This window comes from Clavelina lepadiformis, chromosome 8 (genome assembly GCF_947623445.1).
Source record: "Clavelina lepadiformis chromosome 8, kaClaLepa1.1, whole genome shotgun sequence".
NCBI classification, from domain to species: Eukaryota; Metazoa; Chordata; class Ascidiacea; order Aplousobranchia; family Clavelinidae; genus Clavelina; species Clavelina lepadiformis.
Genome location: NC_135247.1, coordinates 4,449,943 through 4,466,818, shown reverse-complemented (window position 1 = coordinate 4,466,818; position 16,876 = coordinate 4,449,943). Strand labels below are relative to the sequence as shown.

Sequence of the window (16,876 nt, the reverse complement as noted above, 5' to 3'; positions counted from 1 at the left end):
CAAATTGAAACTTTGCGAATCCGCCATTAAGGGACCCAGTCAGTCAGTCGCAACAGTGGTGCACTGGTGCTGAATTGTGATGGAGTTGTATCGACAATTGTCTTGTCTCCAGTACGGTATATTTGTAAAAATAGCGTAGTTCTAATGTTATACAGAACTTATACGGGCTAGGACTCTTTATACATCGTAGGATACGCCGATGCCGTATGTAGCCTGGACTACCGTATACTTTGAAAATTCATAGCTTTAGCACGATATTATTTTAAAGATAGGCTACTGGAATAATCGGAGATGGGCATTGATACAGTACCTTCGTGCATTACTTTGTAATACCATGTTCCGAATCCCAGACATAAATGTGTTACATTGTAAGCTATACCGTCAATACCGGATTAATTTTTTCTTTTAGTCGTCTCAACAGCTAGGCTAGTCGCCATCGGTACTTTTATAGTGATAGTTTAAAGATTTTGAGAGATTTATGCCTACGCTAGTTTTGGTGCTATGCCAGTACTTTCAAAGTCAAAGTATTGACTGCCCACATCTGGAAATATGTTCAGTTAACTGTAGTCTATAGGCCTAGTTTTCTATTGTGCCACACTTTAACTACAAATAAGAATCTGATTTGTTGGACCCTATTGTAAAACGTGTAAAATTTGGTAAAAAAGGACATAAACATTTAGCCAAATTTATTTACATGTACAATTTTACAAAACAAAAGAGATAAAACAAAACCATTCACTAATCACTACTACATACATTACTATGTCAATGACTGACATTTGAAATTAAACAGTAACGAGTCATCCACTTGTCATTACTGATGGCTGAATAGTACAAGTTTGTTAAATTTTTTTCGTATCTTTTTGCAGGTAATTTCTTCATTGTACTCTTTTCCAAGGTGGTAAAGTCGAATTTTGCAGTATGCTTTTTAAACTAACTTTATAAGGTCAAAGATATGGTTGTTGGTGACACTTGTGTCTAACATATGATATTGAAGATTGCAGAATGCTAAGGATAGGTTGATATTAGCCAGAACAGATTTTGCAATACCTTCTGATACTTCTTTTTCTAAACCGACATAACAAATTCAAGGTATATATGATACTGTATATAATCTTCTATATTTTTTGTAATTATGCAACTAAGCTGTGTTTACATATATATCAGATAAATATAATAATCATCAGATAAATATAAATTATTTTGCTACATTTTACCTTGGGGAAGTTTTCCTCTTGTAGTTTTAAGAAGACGTTGAAAACTGTTTTTCAGTTTCCTCGCAAACTACTACTACACTTTCGGAAGGTTTAAATAATTTGCCTTTATCTTTCATTTGCAGGAAATTGGAAAATTGGTTGTTGAACCAAGAGCTTGACTACAATGACTGCAAAAAATTTGCTTATCAACCATTTTGCTAACATAGCCAGCTATGTATGAAATGGCAGCTTTTATGTATTCAGACAAACCAAGAATGTTTATAATTTCACTGAGGCTATGATTTTCGTCGACTTCTAGATCCCGTCCAAGTAGGTCATATTTTCTTATAATATGAGCACCTGATTCTGTCAGCTGAGGGTTACTAGTTGAAGCAACATTGAATATATGCAAAATTTCAATTGGTAACTTTTGTTTACAGTTACCAACTCCACCTTTAATATCACTTCTTAGAAGTAAGCACTTATAAGCTGCTGTAAACTGCTGGCTTGTCGGGTTGTTGTTGAAACCTCCTGCTGACCTTGCTAAGCTTGTAAGTTAAGATATATCTTAGTGGAGATTGATTTTGCCCAACTAAATCTTCAAACAACTCTTTTATACTTCTTATTGCCATCAAGAATCCCAGAAAGCCTGTTTTCCGTCTTGTTTTAAGCATTTGTACCCCAGCAGTGTCCTTCAACTTGAGAATGTAATCAAAAGAAAAATCAAGAAATGGCCTCCAGCTGGACTCATTGCTTCTTTTCAAAAGTGATTTGAATCCTTTAGCACATGGATTTCTGGAATTGCATGTATCAAATAAGCGATCAAAAATACGTAAAAACCTAACAGTTGCCGCCGAACTTTGGAACTGTTGTAGTTTCAATGTGTTGCTGCAGTACTCAATGGCATCAGCACACTTGCACTTATTGCTTGAGCTGCCAAGTTAACCTTCATTTTTTGTTGTTTCCAGTTTATATGGGCCAACTTAAGTTTGTTTGCAAGGCGTAACCCTTCTTTTTTTTGAAGTTTCTGCAGCTGAACCAAGTATTCCCATTTCACTTTCTTTCCTTCAAAATCTACAAGTTTAAGCATATGGCACACATCTAACAACATATATATTTTAGAATTTTCATCTGCAGGATGGTTAAAATAAGTTTGGAAGTTATCTATGTCTAAAGACAAACCAAGTTCATTCATCATAGCAAGATGACTGGAAGGACCATCACATGTCACAGAAGAAACTACTACTCCTATATCATGGAGCCGCCCAATACAAACATTTACAAGGTTAGCTTTCTCTTTACCAGTCTGACTGTCAGTAAAAAAATAGCCATAAGGAATTTTCCATGAATTGTTTAACGAAACAACCATTAGCACTAAAGCATCTTTTGCAACAGGTGAGGAATCATCTGCTGGCATTTCCACACCAATATCAACAAAACCTCGGAAACGATGGCCATCCCAAGAAACATGCTTCTTAATGGCCATTTCATCCAGCATTAAAGCACAAATTACTTGCTTGTTTTTCTTCTTTTCTTCTTCAACTCTGGCTGAAAGTAATCTGAATGCAGGTTCTGTGAAACCAGGTTCAGCCGACTCTTTGGTGTACCATTTTCTAATGGTTGATTGTGCTGGCAAAGCTAAGTTGAAGGTTTTTCTGACATACTCATATGCCTTGGAAGAGTAAAACTGAAGGGTTAGTGCAAATGCCTTCAATTCCGTGGAATACTTGCAACCTTTAGAGGAATGCAGTTGTTTCTATTACTATTTTCTGTTTAAATCTACGTGACTTTTGCTGACTGAGTTTTAAATTTTTTCGAATTGCTGCAATTTGTTTGCTTCGTGACTGGATTTTCGTATTCAATTTAGTGGGTGAATTGCTTATGCTGTATTTAATCACTTGTTTTGTCTTTACTACCGGAACTGCATTGTGACCGCAAACCAGTTTTCATATTTCGTGTATATGGTTTCTTCCTTTCATGACCAGCCTGCAGTGAATCAATTCAAAGTTATACTGCCAGTATATATATTAGTATATTATATCAGTGCCTGTAGACTTACCAGTATATTATAGCCAATAATTTCCAATAATTATTAAAATAACTGTCTTAATAATAATAAAATAACTTGTGACGATTACGTCACGACTCACGAGTTGTTTTCGAGATGTTTGAAATTTAATTTGGGATCTTGTAATTCAGTTGTTTATCAGACTTGAATTTTCCTTAATGACGTCAGATAAATTACCTCGCTTGAACTGGTGTGCCATATATATATCGATGCAATGTTTACAATCTATTCTTTTTACGTGATTGGTTTCACTGGTTACTACAGCGCTATGTAACATTCAGTAAGCTTTGCCCGAAGGCAAAAGCCTTTGTGTTATAATAAATAAAATGGGAACTTTATAATTTAGTAATTTGTATAGACAGAATCAAGCAACTAACAGCATAGTCACGCAATTTGAGAAATGAGAACTCATATCATCGAAGCAGAAGTAAAACAAGTTATCAATCGTCCTCGCTCATATTCTAACAATAACCGCCAGCATTCGCGGTCTTTATGACAGATGAGTTTATTGTGTAATACTTCACACAAGTAATACACAAGCGAACAAAAATTTGTCATAAACTTATTAACTGCCAATAATTACTGGAATTTATAACCTTACTTTTTTAAGATGTTGTGGAAATTTCTTAAAACGAGTTGGTATAGCACCATCTTTAGCCTGTTTCGTTGCCCTGATCTATCAAAATATTTCTCAAGAAAATGGTCTGAGCAAATTTTTGAGTGTTTGCTGGGAATCCAACAATCTCTACGCATTGCCACAAGCCATTCTTTCTTTCGGTCTGAGTCTGATGGAAATCTGTTGTACATATACTTGGTACTATAAACATATGTTTTAATAAAAATATGTCATCGAATGTAGCTGAGACTGTTCGGGTGCACTTTTAGCTGAGGTAAGTTATTGGTTGAACGCCATGCCAATACACAACAGCTGCAATGTTAATAAGATGGTCAGAACTTACAGCTCATTAAATTGAACGACTGGTGCAAAGACACGATTAATTAATAATTCCTGTTGCACAAAAACACCTGCCGGTACTAGGCTACTACACTATTGCTCTTTGCAACTCAGTTTTCAGCAACTAACCTGTAGCCTGTATACCTGGCATATAAAGGCTGTGGTTATAGCACCGCTGTAGTTGTTTAACATCTGCAGGTTTTAAAGTTTCATATGGGGGCCATTTTGCTGCTTGTGGTCTTGTTTTAGCAAGGTGTAACAACATTAGCACCACTCTTTTCGAGGAATTTCCTGTCAATGGGCCACTGAGATATTTAATAAATAGACGACTTTGGAAAAAAATTGATCACTTATCAACTTCTATGTTAGCCTAGTAGTAAGAGAGTAGTTACTTTTGGCGTGCATTATTGGTGATGGTTATGGTGAAGAATGGAATTAGTCAGCTTGAAAAGGCACAATACCGCCAATATGCCTCTAGGAAGCATGAAGTTGAATAAGAGGTAGAGTTAGACTATAGACCGTATACATATAGACATAAGTAGCATATTTAACACCTTAAGCAATGAGAAAAGAGCTTTCAGTTACAGGACTTTATGTCAGTGCCAGTAGGCTAGGCTACGCTACAGTTTACATACGGTACCGGTATTAACGTTAAACCAAGAAAAACATTAGTTGTAGGTAATTATTATTATGCATAAAAAATGCTTACGCATGAAAGGTTCTTGGATGACAAATTTTCTTTCTTGTCTCTTCATCCGAACTTCCTTCACTGGCACTTCTTTCCATTAACTTATCGCTTACTGTAGCGCTATTAACTCTCTTTTTCCTTTTTCCACAACCGTAAGCACAGTATTGAGTTCCCCTTTTATCCATGTTTTATATAGATTACAAATTGACGAAGAAATCTCACAATTTAACGTTGGACCTAACAGCTTAAAAGCCTTATAAAATCGTGTTCAAAGCCCAGTTTGGGTCCCTTACTGTTCCCGCCAAATCTGTTCAATTGGCTTCATTTTTGGTTGGTCGAAAACAATAAGAAGAGCGATCTAGTGTTTTATAGGATATCTATGGCTTCTGCAAGCATTTTATAAGAAGATTAGGAAAGAATCAGTAGGCTGTCTGAAAATAGCAAAAATTGGTGAAGCCAATGAAGATAATGTACTATGACAATAATGTCTAATACTGATAACGGTAATGGGAAACGATGGTAATAGACAAGGACAATAATGGATAATGACGGAAATTGAAAATGACAACAACCAGCGTAGCCATTCAGGCATTCACAAAACGTTTGCATGTTATCCGCTATTTCCACTAAAATAGGCGCATGTATTTGGTAACGTGGCGTGTTCAACCTTTAAAAACACATGTGGAAACACTGGTTTAAGTCATTATTTTCTGTTCAATATAATTCTAGCGACTCGAGGGACAAAGTGAAATTTCACAAAAATCCCAAAAATGCAACGACAGACATGTGAAATCGAAGTAAAATACACCACCGAAAAAAGGTTGGTATAATCATCTTTATTAAAAGTCTTTGGTAGACCTTTTCACAGTGTGGCCCGTGTCTTCTGATGTTCTGGTTCAGCTCAACCTGATAGTTGGCCATGGAAACGCACTGATTAAAATAAGCACACAAATCCGGCACCCGATTACCTTTAACAACGAGGAGCTGCAGAATTTTTTAATCTTTTTTCTAATTGCAAAACGCCCACAGAGGGTTGAGTGACAAATGTTTTTTTAGGCTGCTTAGTGTGTAGTCTGTCATAAGGCTTCTGAAAAAAATAGAAAAGTTTGTTCGTGGTATGATAGGGGAGATTGGTAGCCTATCACAATCTTTATCCTCGGACTGAGGAATATCTTTGGGCGACTTAAATTCGGCTATGATTTCTCACCTTTCGAGAACTGGTTCGAGACCGAGCTTTCTTTTTGTGCAAGTTTCGATGGATAGCTTACATATTTTTAATTTGGTGTTTGAATTTATGTTAGCGTATATTTTCGTTTACAAGTTGTGGTTTATTGAGCTTTCAATTCACCTTACCCAAGATTGTAACATGTGTTACAAACACCGCGGATTTTTCATGATCCGAGATTAGACTATATCTAAGTTATAGCATTTTTTATTTTTAATGATAAGCATAGCCTACTTAAAGCATAAAGCATATTTAATAACATATGAAACGAAAATATGTCACGTGTTATTTATAGTATCTTGTATTTTACCGTTTTTATGATGTGTTAATCTCTACTTAATGTGCGATGAATTGCTTCACGGTGTTTTGGTTTTAGTTGATTAACTGCGATTATCGTTGTTTATCTCACATTTTGTGGAGTCTTATTTTATCAATAGCTTAGACTTAGAGCCTTAAAACCTCACCTTTTGTGTTCTATAAAAGCCGTTGTTAAGTGATATAAGAAGGTCGGTTTTGGTTTTGGGTCGTGGGGTCTGTTTAATAAAATAAATTGGTTTCATGGGTTTTACTGATGGTGTCGCGGTTCACCGTGAATGTGGGAAGACAGCCTGGTATTCGAAAGCATTGATTTTCGGTTACAAATACATTAAGCACACTTCAGAATAAAAGACGATAAAACTTAGACACAAAGGAAAAACATAGGCTATAGGCCTTTCAAAGCACGAATCAATGCAACTTTTTTCCTCGTAAAAGGCAGGTAGTGTCAAAATTATCGTTTTTTAAGACAATGAATAAATATTTAGATGGATCGCGGGACTGGTTTTTACACAACCTTTTCTACATTTGTGAGATTGGTTTTGACGCATGTACATTTGGTTTGCGAGCATAGTCTAATTTTGGTCGCATTTGCATCTGCAAAGCATAACTTTACACAATAAACGGTTTTACTCTGGTACGTCATGATACAGTCAGAAAATCTCACCGCATACCTACGCACTCGTAAACTATATAGTCTCGTCATGTTTAAGATCTTCAGAGGTCTGCTTTTGCTCCTGGAACCGAGTTACGCTCGTAACGCGCGTTGTTTCGTAGGTTCTGTGTTGCTCTTACGCGAATCTTGTGCAGAGTCCCTTTTTATATTGCCTTCTTCTTTGTTGCATGTGTCTGGATTTTGGTCCTGGCGGTTCGTATTCGTATTTTTCTGCGAAAGATCTCGTCTACAGGGCGAACTGGCTGAGATAAACGGATAATTTGCTGCTTTCGTAGATTGAGGTGCGATTTAGGTTATAGGTATTTGAGTCTGACTAAACTAAACTTTGCATGATGAAGGCCCTCACTTAATTTACACAGTAATCGCTTGACTCCATCGGACTGGCTTCTACAGTTTCTTACAAAGAGACTCTTGCAACAAATTATTGTAATCGTTTACAATCATATTCAGTTTGAAAGATTTTTGGTTCTTGCAGTCTGCTTGTAACGTACATGTGCATACGTTATCGGCTAATTCCTTTTTTTGTCTAGGTTTCGAAACATTTTGAAGGTTGCCATGTGGTCCCTTTACAGTCCAAACTTAATGACTGGACAATACCCTTGTGTTATATGTATAATAGATTAAATGGCGGAGCATATGGTGCTTTGCGTTGTATTGTACTGTACATTATTCTTTTTCAGCAACAAACAATATTCCACTAAAAGTCGAAAACACTGGGTTCCATCCTCCAGCCAAATGCCAGTTGGCTGAACCCCACACAAAAATGTCGATCGCGTCACCTTTGTTTAAATCAATAAGAAGAGTTTTTGAAAGACTTAGGTCAAATACGCTTTCGGTTACGAAATACGGCTTGTTTTGTTTAAAAATTTGAAAATAAATAGTTTGGTTTTTTCTGAAAGCAATGTTTAAAGGCTGGTAAGTATTGAATTGAGATCGCAGTGGTTTGGTTTGAAAAAACAAATTGATTGAAAACAAATAAAGTCCAGCAAGTGGACACGCAAATTTGCCTTTGCTGTACGAGTTGCCTTTGTTGACGAGAACATTCTGAAAATTCATGATACTTCCTCTGACCTTGGGAACGTGATTTGTTACAAGAGCCGCCATGAAGTAAATCGATTTATCTGAACAAGATTGATAGAAAATATTTTATGATGATGGCCTTAAAAATGGTGGTTTACAACAGTTTATATTTGGATGTTATTGGAGCATATAATGTAGTCGAACTAGCTGGAGCACTATACATAGAATCTACACCGTTTAAAAAGTATAAATGCGTTATTTACTTACCGTGCATTTGCATGACGTTCAAGGCGTTTGTTTCTAAATAGGTTAAACGCTGGTAGGTCTGTTGAGTGAGAAAGTTTTGTGCAGACTCAATCCGTCCCACAGATTCAACCACGTTTTCAAGTCTGGCTTCATAATACCTTCTGGATTCATCCGCTAATTGCTGGTAATTATTCCTGTTAAAAGAGCTGAAATTTTAATTAAAGCATATATGCAATACAAAGTTAAAAAATTTTTATCAAGCAAAAAATAAACTTGGCAAACTAATCGTGGAAGATGACAATATAGACTTACTGACCTTAATTTTTGCAAAAGCTGCTTTTCTTTTGATCTAGAGTGTCCATGGTACAAGTCAGTTGTATTGCAAGTACAAGTTTGATACCTTTCTGAAACAGATGGCAGCGTAATTGATTGGGTTTGGTCAAAAAGTCGTGTATATACATCACTGGCATTGATCGATCCTCCATGCAGTGACGTTTTGTCAGATGCTACAGTTTCCTGCGTTAACAAAACATTTGGCCTAAATTTTAATTGGTCTTTGTAAATGTTATTTATATACACACCCCTATATGGCTTAATCTCTATATACACCGTTACAAACCGTGTAACAATTACAGTAGGAATCCCTAACTCACGTCATTTTGATGACGTCTGGAAACTGATTTTGATTACCTCATACAACTACATAAGCTTAACTATAGAAATAAAATAGACTTGACTGCCAATACACACGTTTGCATAAACTAACTCAAACTCCCAAAAAAATCTATAAAGTATTGGAATTATCAACAACTTAATTTATGCGGTTCTATCCCTTGTGTAACGAGATATATTCTGGTGTAGCTACAGCTACATTTAATTCCGGCATTTTTTTTGTTCTCTGCATAAGCTATTGAAATCCAGTGCCATGCCATCAACTCAGTGTAGAGAATAAAAGAAGCAATTTGCTGGTTTTGGTATGTTTATGTAAGTCATCAAAAAAGGTCTCATTGGCTAAAAAATAAAATATTTTATTAATTCTTCAAACCATCACCTACATATCGAAGAGAGGCACGTTGCTGGCGGTTGGTTTTTGAAGTTAATTCCTTAAGATTTTCGGAAATAACGCTATTTTCGATGATTCGTCGATAATTTTCAAGTTCTGCAACAATATGAGCGTCTTCATAAAAATATATTATCTTGAAACAAACTAAATCGTCCTTCATTGTTGTAATATTTTATATCGCAACATAATAACATTATTTGCCACGAAACCACGGCACCAACATACGACAATGGTTTCAGGTCTGATCGTATGAGAAACTTTGATTTAGGAATGTGAGAGATATTCTTACCCAGATGTATTGCTATGATTATAACCAAAACTGATACTGAAAGACTTCCAACAAGCCAGCAAATATTCAACCGTTTTCTGGTGCTTGTACCCGTTCTTCTTTCCTTTGGCTTGTTGCTAGTAATAGGACTAAAACTTTGGTGGTTTACTTCGGCTTTGTTATCATGCATAATTTAAAGGATGACTCACAGCTCAAAAAATTTGTTTAAGTTACAAATTTGCTGAAAATAAAACTCGTATATTGTAGTTGTGTCAAGTTGACACTGTCAACGGCATGGTCTGTTTTAGTTGACCATTAACCAACATTATGTCGACTGGAAGCCGCTTCACCAGATATTTTTAAAATGTTCGTTTTTTTAACAACGCTTATTATATTCCCTGTTGGCTCAATACAGTAAATACTCTATAGCAGCGATGCATGTGAAAGATGGAAGTTGTAATTGCGATGACAAGCATAGCTGAACTCGACAAGACAAGTGAAGCTTCTGACACGAAATCAATTTTATTTCAACAGCGCCGAGGATTGACAGAAAATGTGCGTCGAACACAGATCCTTTATGCTGTACATATAAATAAAAAAATGGTGAATCCTTAAGCTGTTTTTACAACTAACCACTCGAGACCTGTTATATTTACATTTTTTTAATAAACTATGGTGGGACTATATTCTTTCTGCGACTCGGCGGCAGTTATATTGTAATAATTTAGTCCTTAGATTTAAAACATATAAACGTGCTGCATATATAGGATATACTGCTGGACTGTTTCACCTGCAACCTCCTTTGGTAATTAGGCATTTCATGAACTAAATCTCTACGTAAAACGCCTGGGGACGACATATGCCAAATGTGAATAATAAAGGACAAAAATCGATGTCTCCAGTATCCCAATTCTTTACCGACGTAATGAAATTAATCAAAAAATTTTGCAGAAAACTAATTTTCTTCCTTACACATTCTTCCGGAAAAAAAATGCTGTTTCAAAATACTGAGACGATTTACACTTGCTTCTACACCACGTGTTTCCAACAACCAAAAGCAGTTTCCACAGTGACCGGCAGTTGTTGCTGGTCTCGGTATTGTGCATGCGTGAAATCCGTTACTTTTCACTTATGTATTTCGTCACCTTGTTAGACACTAGTTTCTTTGGCTTCGATTATAGGATTAACAGCGTTTTTCACTTTAATAAAAGGTCCACTGATTTAATCGATACATACAATGTTTAAAAACGCTGAAATTTGTACATGCTGTTAAAAGATCCGCTTCGTAGATAACTATACCGGCACGAGGTGCAGGGACGTGTACTTTCAAACTATACAACACAACACTATACAACGGTAAACAATCTTACAGCACTATAGAGTAAATAATAGTTCATCTGCTAAGTATAGGGTTATTGATAATTACTGTATTGTTAAAATGGTGAAGATTAATTATAAAAGGAATATTGATGGGTTAACGTGTAGCTTGGTTGAAGCGTGGCTCGGATCTTTTTACTGTACAATGAACAATATACATACAGTATATATATCAGTTGAAAACGAACAACCGCACTCTTGTAAAGATACTGTATGAGCTTATGGCGCTGTTCGCAAATTTAGAATCAATTTGAAGGAAAAAAAAAGTCTTTTATCTAATCATGAAAAGCGCATGATACTTACTTTTCTGAGGATACACGTTTGAATTTCCATTTTCAATAAACTGCTTAAACAAAATTACGTACAGGTATATTAAAACAAAATGCATAATATTGCTGTCATAGTAAACAAACGTTTTCAATTTTTTGTTTTTTATTTTTTTTTTTATTTAGGTTTCGCATATACATTGGCTTCCAAGACGATGGTTGTTTACAAATGCTACATTTATCAAAGACGTTAAATTCCGTAGTAACTTACGCTATACAGCAATTTGCCCAATGGAGTATGTTAATAAATGAGTATACGGATGTTTTGTCGTGATATTATTTACATGGATCAGTGTGCGATATAGGAGGGTCTTCTAGTTTCCAGTTAGTCTTCTTTGAGCTCGTAGACGAACTTGATGTCCGTATCACCGAGCACTTGCTTCACTTTTTCGTCGACAAATTCTGATTGCGAGACGGTCAAATAATCCTTCCATTTGCCTACCGACCCTAGAAAAATTGATCAAAGCAGAGTGGAAACGTTACTAACTTTGGCTGGAAATGAAACAATCCAAAATTCAGAATGAATATAGGCTACGAACCTTTACGTAATACTTTGAAAAAGGTATCGACTTTCTCTTGTTCTGCTTTTCTCATCGAGTCGAGGCTCGTTCTCTCAGTAACCTTGGCAACGTCTTCATCACTCAAATTTATATCCAGAAAATTGGCAATATTTTTAATTTCCCGTTGTATGTTCTGTTACCGTATATAAAGATCGGTCTGTTATGACATGTATTTATACAAACGGTATTTATAACTACTGCGTTTAACTCGCAATAATGCGATTCGCTCACCTCTTTTAAGTCCTCAAAGGTAACAAACATAATGTTACTGTCGTTTCTGTGAGGGTACCATTCTTTTATATGTTCCAAGTAACCTTCTCCCTCCTTTGCAAAAAGCTTATGTTGACCTATATCAAGAATATGTGTAATCTCGTTAAAAATTTAAACAAAAAATCGGCTGATGATTTCCACGTATTGTATGAATTTAAATTAACCTGTCAAATAACCGTCGAAGAATGCTTTTTTGTCATCAGTGTACCATTCGTTGTACGGTGGATATTTAGCAAAAATCTGGCTTCTGCTGAAATAATACCAGGATACGGCTTGATCTTTCGGGTTCCTCATTATATAAATGATCTGTGGAAACCGCAACAATATACAACAACGCATGTTGACCTGTCCTGAGTATAGAACATCTTATACAGCCCAAATTTCGTTTCAACCAACCTTTGCACCGCTTTTTTTGATTTTGTCGAAATTAATCAAAGGTGCAGGTAAATGAGTTCCCATAACTTTTCGAGGAATGTCCAGTTTGTTTACTACTTCATATTTAGATTCTGGCATAAATGAAATTGTTGTAACCAAAACCCTAACCACTTTTTATTGCTTTTATCCCAATTGCATATGCCGTGTACAACGTACAAACAGCAGTTCACCTGGCCCATACTCCAAGTAGGCGTAGAAGAAATTCATGGCTTTACTTTTTTTCAACATTTCATCGTCATTACAATAGAGTATATTTCGCGTGAGCTCACTCATCCAAGATGTGCCTGGTTTGAATAATATAAGAAATAAAATAATACAAACATTTAGCAATGTCAGTAAAAAAGAAAAGCAAATTCTATGCTTGAAAAGACAAAGAGAAGAGGATGAAGATAACTTTGAATTCGTTGAAGCTACTTGTATTAGTCAAAGAATAGTGCTCGTTTTTCGGTTACAAAACATTTAAGAGCAGGATATACTGTACATGCCAATAATGCCATCTTGAAAACTACGATTGTATAAACGAAATGGGCTTAAGGGGAGGTGAAGTGTTTTACCGGTAACTCCCTGGTTATCTATCTATTCAGTTATTTTATTAAAGGGAAAGTGTTACCTGTTAAATCTCTTGTTGTACTTGTAACAGTCATAATTTTACACAAGCTTTTAAAAATTAGTGTAAAAGTAAACAAACTCTTATAAATTTAAAAAGAAATAGAAATGCGAAGACAACAGTTTGGTTTATTGATTTAACAGGTAAACCGCTTGAACGGCGAATAAGTAACAAGGCAAACAGCAATCAACATCACGCCGGTGTGAAAAAAAAAACATGTGTAACGTTTAGTTTGTGATAAGAAATACACCCTGAGGTAATGTGTTGCGGCGCCATATATTTCTACGGAAAAATGCATTCAATTTTTAAAGGATTTTTCCAATACTTTCAATTTGGTCTTATTTCTGTATGTTATTTTAATTGCAACTTATACATTATTTGGTGTTTACTTGTCTAAACTTTACCTGTTTTTGCATAAGCCGCAACAACGACGTCACCTTCTTTTGGGCTCCAATTGTTGTAAGAAAATTGAGCGGTATGGGGTTCAAAACCCGCAAGAAGCGAGTATCCATTTAGCACCTTCGATCTAGCGTCTTTGAACCATGCCCTTTCAAAAAATGACTTGAAGTCTTCCCCATATTTCTTTTGGTCTTCCTCTGATAAATTTGACAAAGCAGACCCGTACAAAGCAGATGTATCGTTCATCTTTCAAAATAAACTTATAAACTTATTCACAATGTACACGCAGAAGTAGCCTAGTAAGAGGTAAGTTGATCGAATAAAAAATGGCTTTATGTAATGTGCGAAGTAATGCCTTTGCTTGTGATCGAGTAGGTTTTGATGAAGCGATCTGACAAGGAAAATTGAAGAAGGTCTTCCCGATTAATACCAGGCAAGACCGGAACCCTTCCTTTGCAATGCTGTGGTTTGTGCAGTTGTGCACAACCGAAGGCAACCGTAAACCATAATGAGTATTCCAATCGAAAGTACAGTTAACTGAACTAAGCGAAACTGCCAGCAAAGATCAGATTACAATGTATACACGCACGCAGCAAATCAGCTCCAATTTATTTCTGCTGTTTATAACGGTTGCTAGACCAGATATCCAGTACATGTATAAAAGATGATTTTTCGTCCAGGTGTCACGTCATAACAGAATCTTAAGCTCGGGGCGAGAAGCTTCAATCCTAACCGTCGGCACATATTTTTTCGTACTTCTTGTTACTGTTAATATTTGTTAACAAAATACGGTACACATTTTGCTTCTGCCACTGTTAGCATAATAATTATACGGGATTGCGTAAGTAGCCTAAGCTGTACAGCCACATCGACATTCCTTCCCACAAGACATGCCACAGTAAAAATTTAATTTTTTCTGCGTACATCCGATACTTTAACTTAGTTTTAGAGTTTAAGTTTAAGTAGTTTGAATTTAGTCTCGCAGCACTTGTAGGCTACAAACACCGCTGCATTTTTCATGTTCCCAGATTATACATACAGCAAACTGTAGGCTACAAACAGGATAGGCTGCAATAAAGCATGCCAATTGGCAAGTGGTATGCATACTTAACCTTTAGGATGAACTCCAAACCATATCTTGTACCATGCGCTTAATCTGTTATTCTAAATAAGATATGTAATTATTCATACATAGGTCTAGACTCTAGAGCCAAGCCTTAGACCTATAAAATCATAGCTTTACGTCTTTAAGGAATTATCATCTTCTTAGCTTACCTCCAACTGATGCTCAAACCTCATACGCACACTGCAACTACTATCTTCGCAGGGATGGCAAAATGACGTCGCAGAAAATGAATATCAACCGTCAGTCGAGCTTGATCGTGCTGCTTGGTAGGCTATAAATGAAATTAGTGGAAATATCGTGCTCTTCTCGGTACACGTTTATCACAAAACAATGGTCAAAAACCGTTTGTTGACCATATGCTTAATTTAGCAACATCTATTTCTAAATTTTTTTCCAAAACTAGCGACATTTAAAACAACTTAACAATAATGCAGTTTCTTTATTAACTAACCCGTACATGGGTTAGCCTGCATGAATAAAACTAAAATGCTTATAAATCTGTGACGTATTAAAGTTTGAGAGTGGAAAAAGTTTATATAAAATGGGTCTAAAATTCCCGTATTTGTTCACCTCGTCAGAGCAAAAGTTTTGGGTAATTGTTACGGCTCAACCACCACTTTAATACGCCTGGAAATGAAACGTCTTCTGTTTATACGTACATCAGCAGGCAATTTATAGTGTAGACTATACAATTCTGAAAGGCCGTATAACCTGCGCTTCATATATTGTATATTTTCCAAGGTAGGTAGGTAAGTAAATATTGTAGACACAAAGAAAATATAAACGAAAGGGGATAAAGGCTTCAAAAAAGTGGGTTTATGAGGAGGGCTATTACACTTATACCCTACACACGCTACAGTGAATTCTGTTTGTTACAGTAGAATTAAGATCTCTCGACGTCATTAAATGTTTTACTTTTTCAATGAAAGAATGCGACGTAAAGAGTAGGTTACGTCGAACGAAAAACTTTGATAATATTTCAATAACAGCAAACAAAAGTTTCAATTAGAAGATGTCACAAAAAAATCTGCGTAAAACTTTTATTTCTTTAACTGCTTTTTAAAAAGCGAAAACTTGAAACATTCCAATCTATATAAATAACAATAAATAAAAGGTATAAAAACGACAAAAACCTTAACGTTTACGCAGTGCGATTATATCACGTAATAAGTTACTATATAAGGACGTTTAATGGATTTATTAAAAGTATTTTTAATATAAGTTGGGAAATGGCATAAGTGAATATGACTTAAACCAGGAGTCAACATAGGTGTAAGTTACAGGTTATAACTAGGGCAACCAAAAGTCAATATGGTCAATTTTTTTTTACCTGCTCAGAATGCTATGAAACAAGCACAAAACAAATTTCAGCTTTGTACGACGTGTGGTATAGAAGTTATTAGGTCAGATAAAGTCAAAATGTTACGTTAGGTCAAAATACGGTCAAATTGTTTCGTTAGGTCTTTTTTTTAGGTCAAAATCTATTAAACTTGTAATTTTGTAACCATTTTGTAATATTATTCTTCCGTTTTTCTCTTTTTTTGTACCGCAAACAATTCCAGTCCCGCAAATTTTACTTAGAACCAAAGCCACAAAGAGAGGGAAGGCTTTTCAGCGCGTTTGGTGACGTCACGATGTGACGTCATTGCATTTGAAACAGCAAGTTGTCAATCTTAATACGCAGAAACGAAAAAAAAGTCAACACTAGAAAAGCATTTTGTCATTTTTAAATGCAGCTTTAGATTAAAAAGTTGCTGTAGACAGTGTAGAGACTATCAGTATAGCGTTTTTCAAAATGAGGTCAAAATTTAAACTTTTTAGGTCAAAATAAGGTCAAAATGTAAACTTTTTAGGTCAAAATAAGATCAAAATGTAAACTTTTTAGGTCAAAATGAGGTCAAAATTTGCAAATTTTAAGGTCAAAATTTAAAATTTTTAGGTCAAAAAACTGGTTGCCCTAGTTATAACTTATTCTGTTAGATTGTAAATCTGTAATACGTAGAATATAGGCTTCAGTATTCTGTCTGAAAAGCATAACGCGTACCTACATTACAGT

At 35.5% G+C, this 16,876-nt stretch overlaps 2 protein-coding genes and 1 long non-coding RNA gene across 6 annotated transcripts; 1 reads left to right on the top strand and 2 right to left on the bottom strand.

Annotated features, from left to right (window-relative positions):
- Positions 1 to 45: 45 nt before the first annotated feature.
- LOC143468229 (uncharacterized) lies at positions 46 to 3,333 on the top strand. 4 transcript variants are annotated; one of them, XR_013118976.1, is made up of 5 exons: positions 48 to 1,092; positions 1,340 to 1,526; positions 1,637 to 1,747; positions 1,868 to 2,481; positions 2,592 to 3,333. It is a non-coding gene; the product is annotated as an uncharacterized LOC143468229 (long non-coding RNA). The 4 variants fall into 4 exon arrangements; XR_013118975.1 differs by having other exon boundaries at positions 46 to 1,092; positions 1,340 to 1,747; XR_013118974.1 differs by having other exon boundaries at positions 49 to 1,092; positions 1,637 to 2,481.
- Positions 3,334 to 7,789: 4,456 nt separating this feature from the next.
- LOC143468650 (uncharacterized) lies at positions 7,790 to 9,955 on the bottom strand. The gene is made up of 5 exons (XM_076965980.1): positions 9,742 to 9,955; positions 9,445 to 9,548; positions 8,706 to 8,905; positions 8,411 to 8,583; positions 7,790 to 8,244 (listed from the first exon to the last, which is right to left on the bottom strand). Exons 1-5 carry the CDS (start codon positions 9,908 to 9,910, stop codon positions 7,790 to 7,792), a joined length of 1,101 nt encoding a protein of 366 aa, XP_076822095.1. The 5' UTR covers positions 9,911 to 9,955.
- A 949-nt stretch (positions 9,956 to 10,904) lies between these two features.
- On the bottom strand, positions 10,905 to 15,099 carry LOC143468882 (amine sulfotransferase-like). The gene is made up of 8 exons (XM_076966347.1): positions 14,970 to 15,099; positions 13,700 to 13,940; positions 12,859 to 12,972; positions 12,650 to 12,759; positions 12,418 to 12,559; positions 12,215 to 12,330; positions 11,963 to 12,116; positions 10,905 to 11,870 (listed from the first exon to the last, which is right to left on the bottom strand). The coding sequence occupies exons 1-8, from the start codon at positions 14,991 to 14,993 to the stop codon at positions 11,749 to 11,751; spliced, it is 1,023 nt and encodes a 340-aa protein (XP_076822462.1). The 5' UTR covers positions 14,994 to 15,099; the 3' UTR covers positions 10,905 to 11,748.
- Between the last annotated feature and the right edge of the window lie 1,777 nt (positions 15,100 to 16,876).

Excerpts from the sequence above, each read along its gene's own strand:
- LOC143468882 (XM_076966347.1), bottom strand. The coding sequence starts at position 14,993 with ATGAGGTTTGAGCATCAGTTGGAG. Across the intron at positions 13,941-14,969 it reads GGTTTGAGCATCAGTTGGAG|ATGAACGATACATCTGCTTT; the intron begins GTAAGCTAAGAA and ends TTATTTTGAAAG. Across the intron at positions 12,560-12,649 it reads TCAAAAAAAGCGGTGCAAAG|ATCATTTATATAATGAGGAA; the intron begins GTTGGTTGAAAC and ends CGGTTTCCACAG.
- LOC143468650 (XM_076965980.1), bottom strand. The coding sequence starts at position 9,910 with ATGCATGATAACAAAGCCGAAGTAAACCACCAAAGTTTTAGTCCTATT. Across the intron at positions 8,584-8,705 it reads CAGCTTTTGCAAAAATTAAG|GAATAATTACCAGCAATTAG; the intron begins GTCAGTAAGTCT and ends CTCTTTTAACAG. Across the intron at positions 8,245-8,410 it reads GAACGTCATGCAAATGCACG|ATAAATCGATTTACTTCATG; the intron begins GTAAGTAAATAA and ends AATCTTGTTCAG.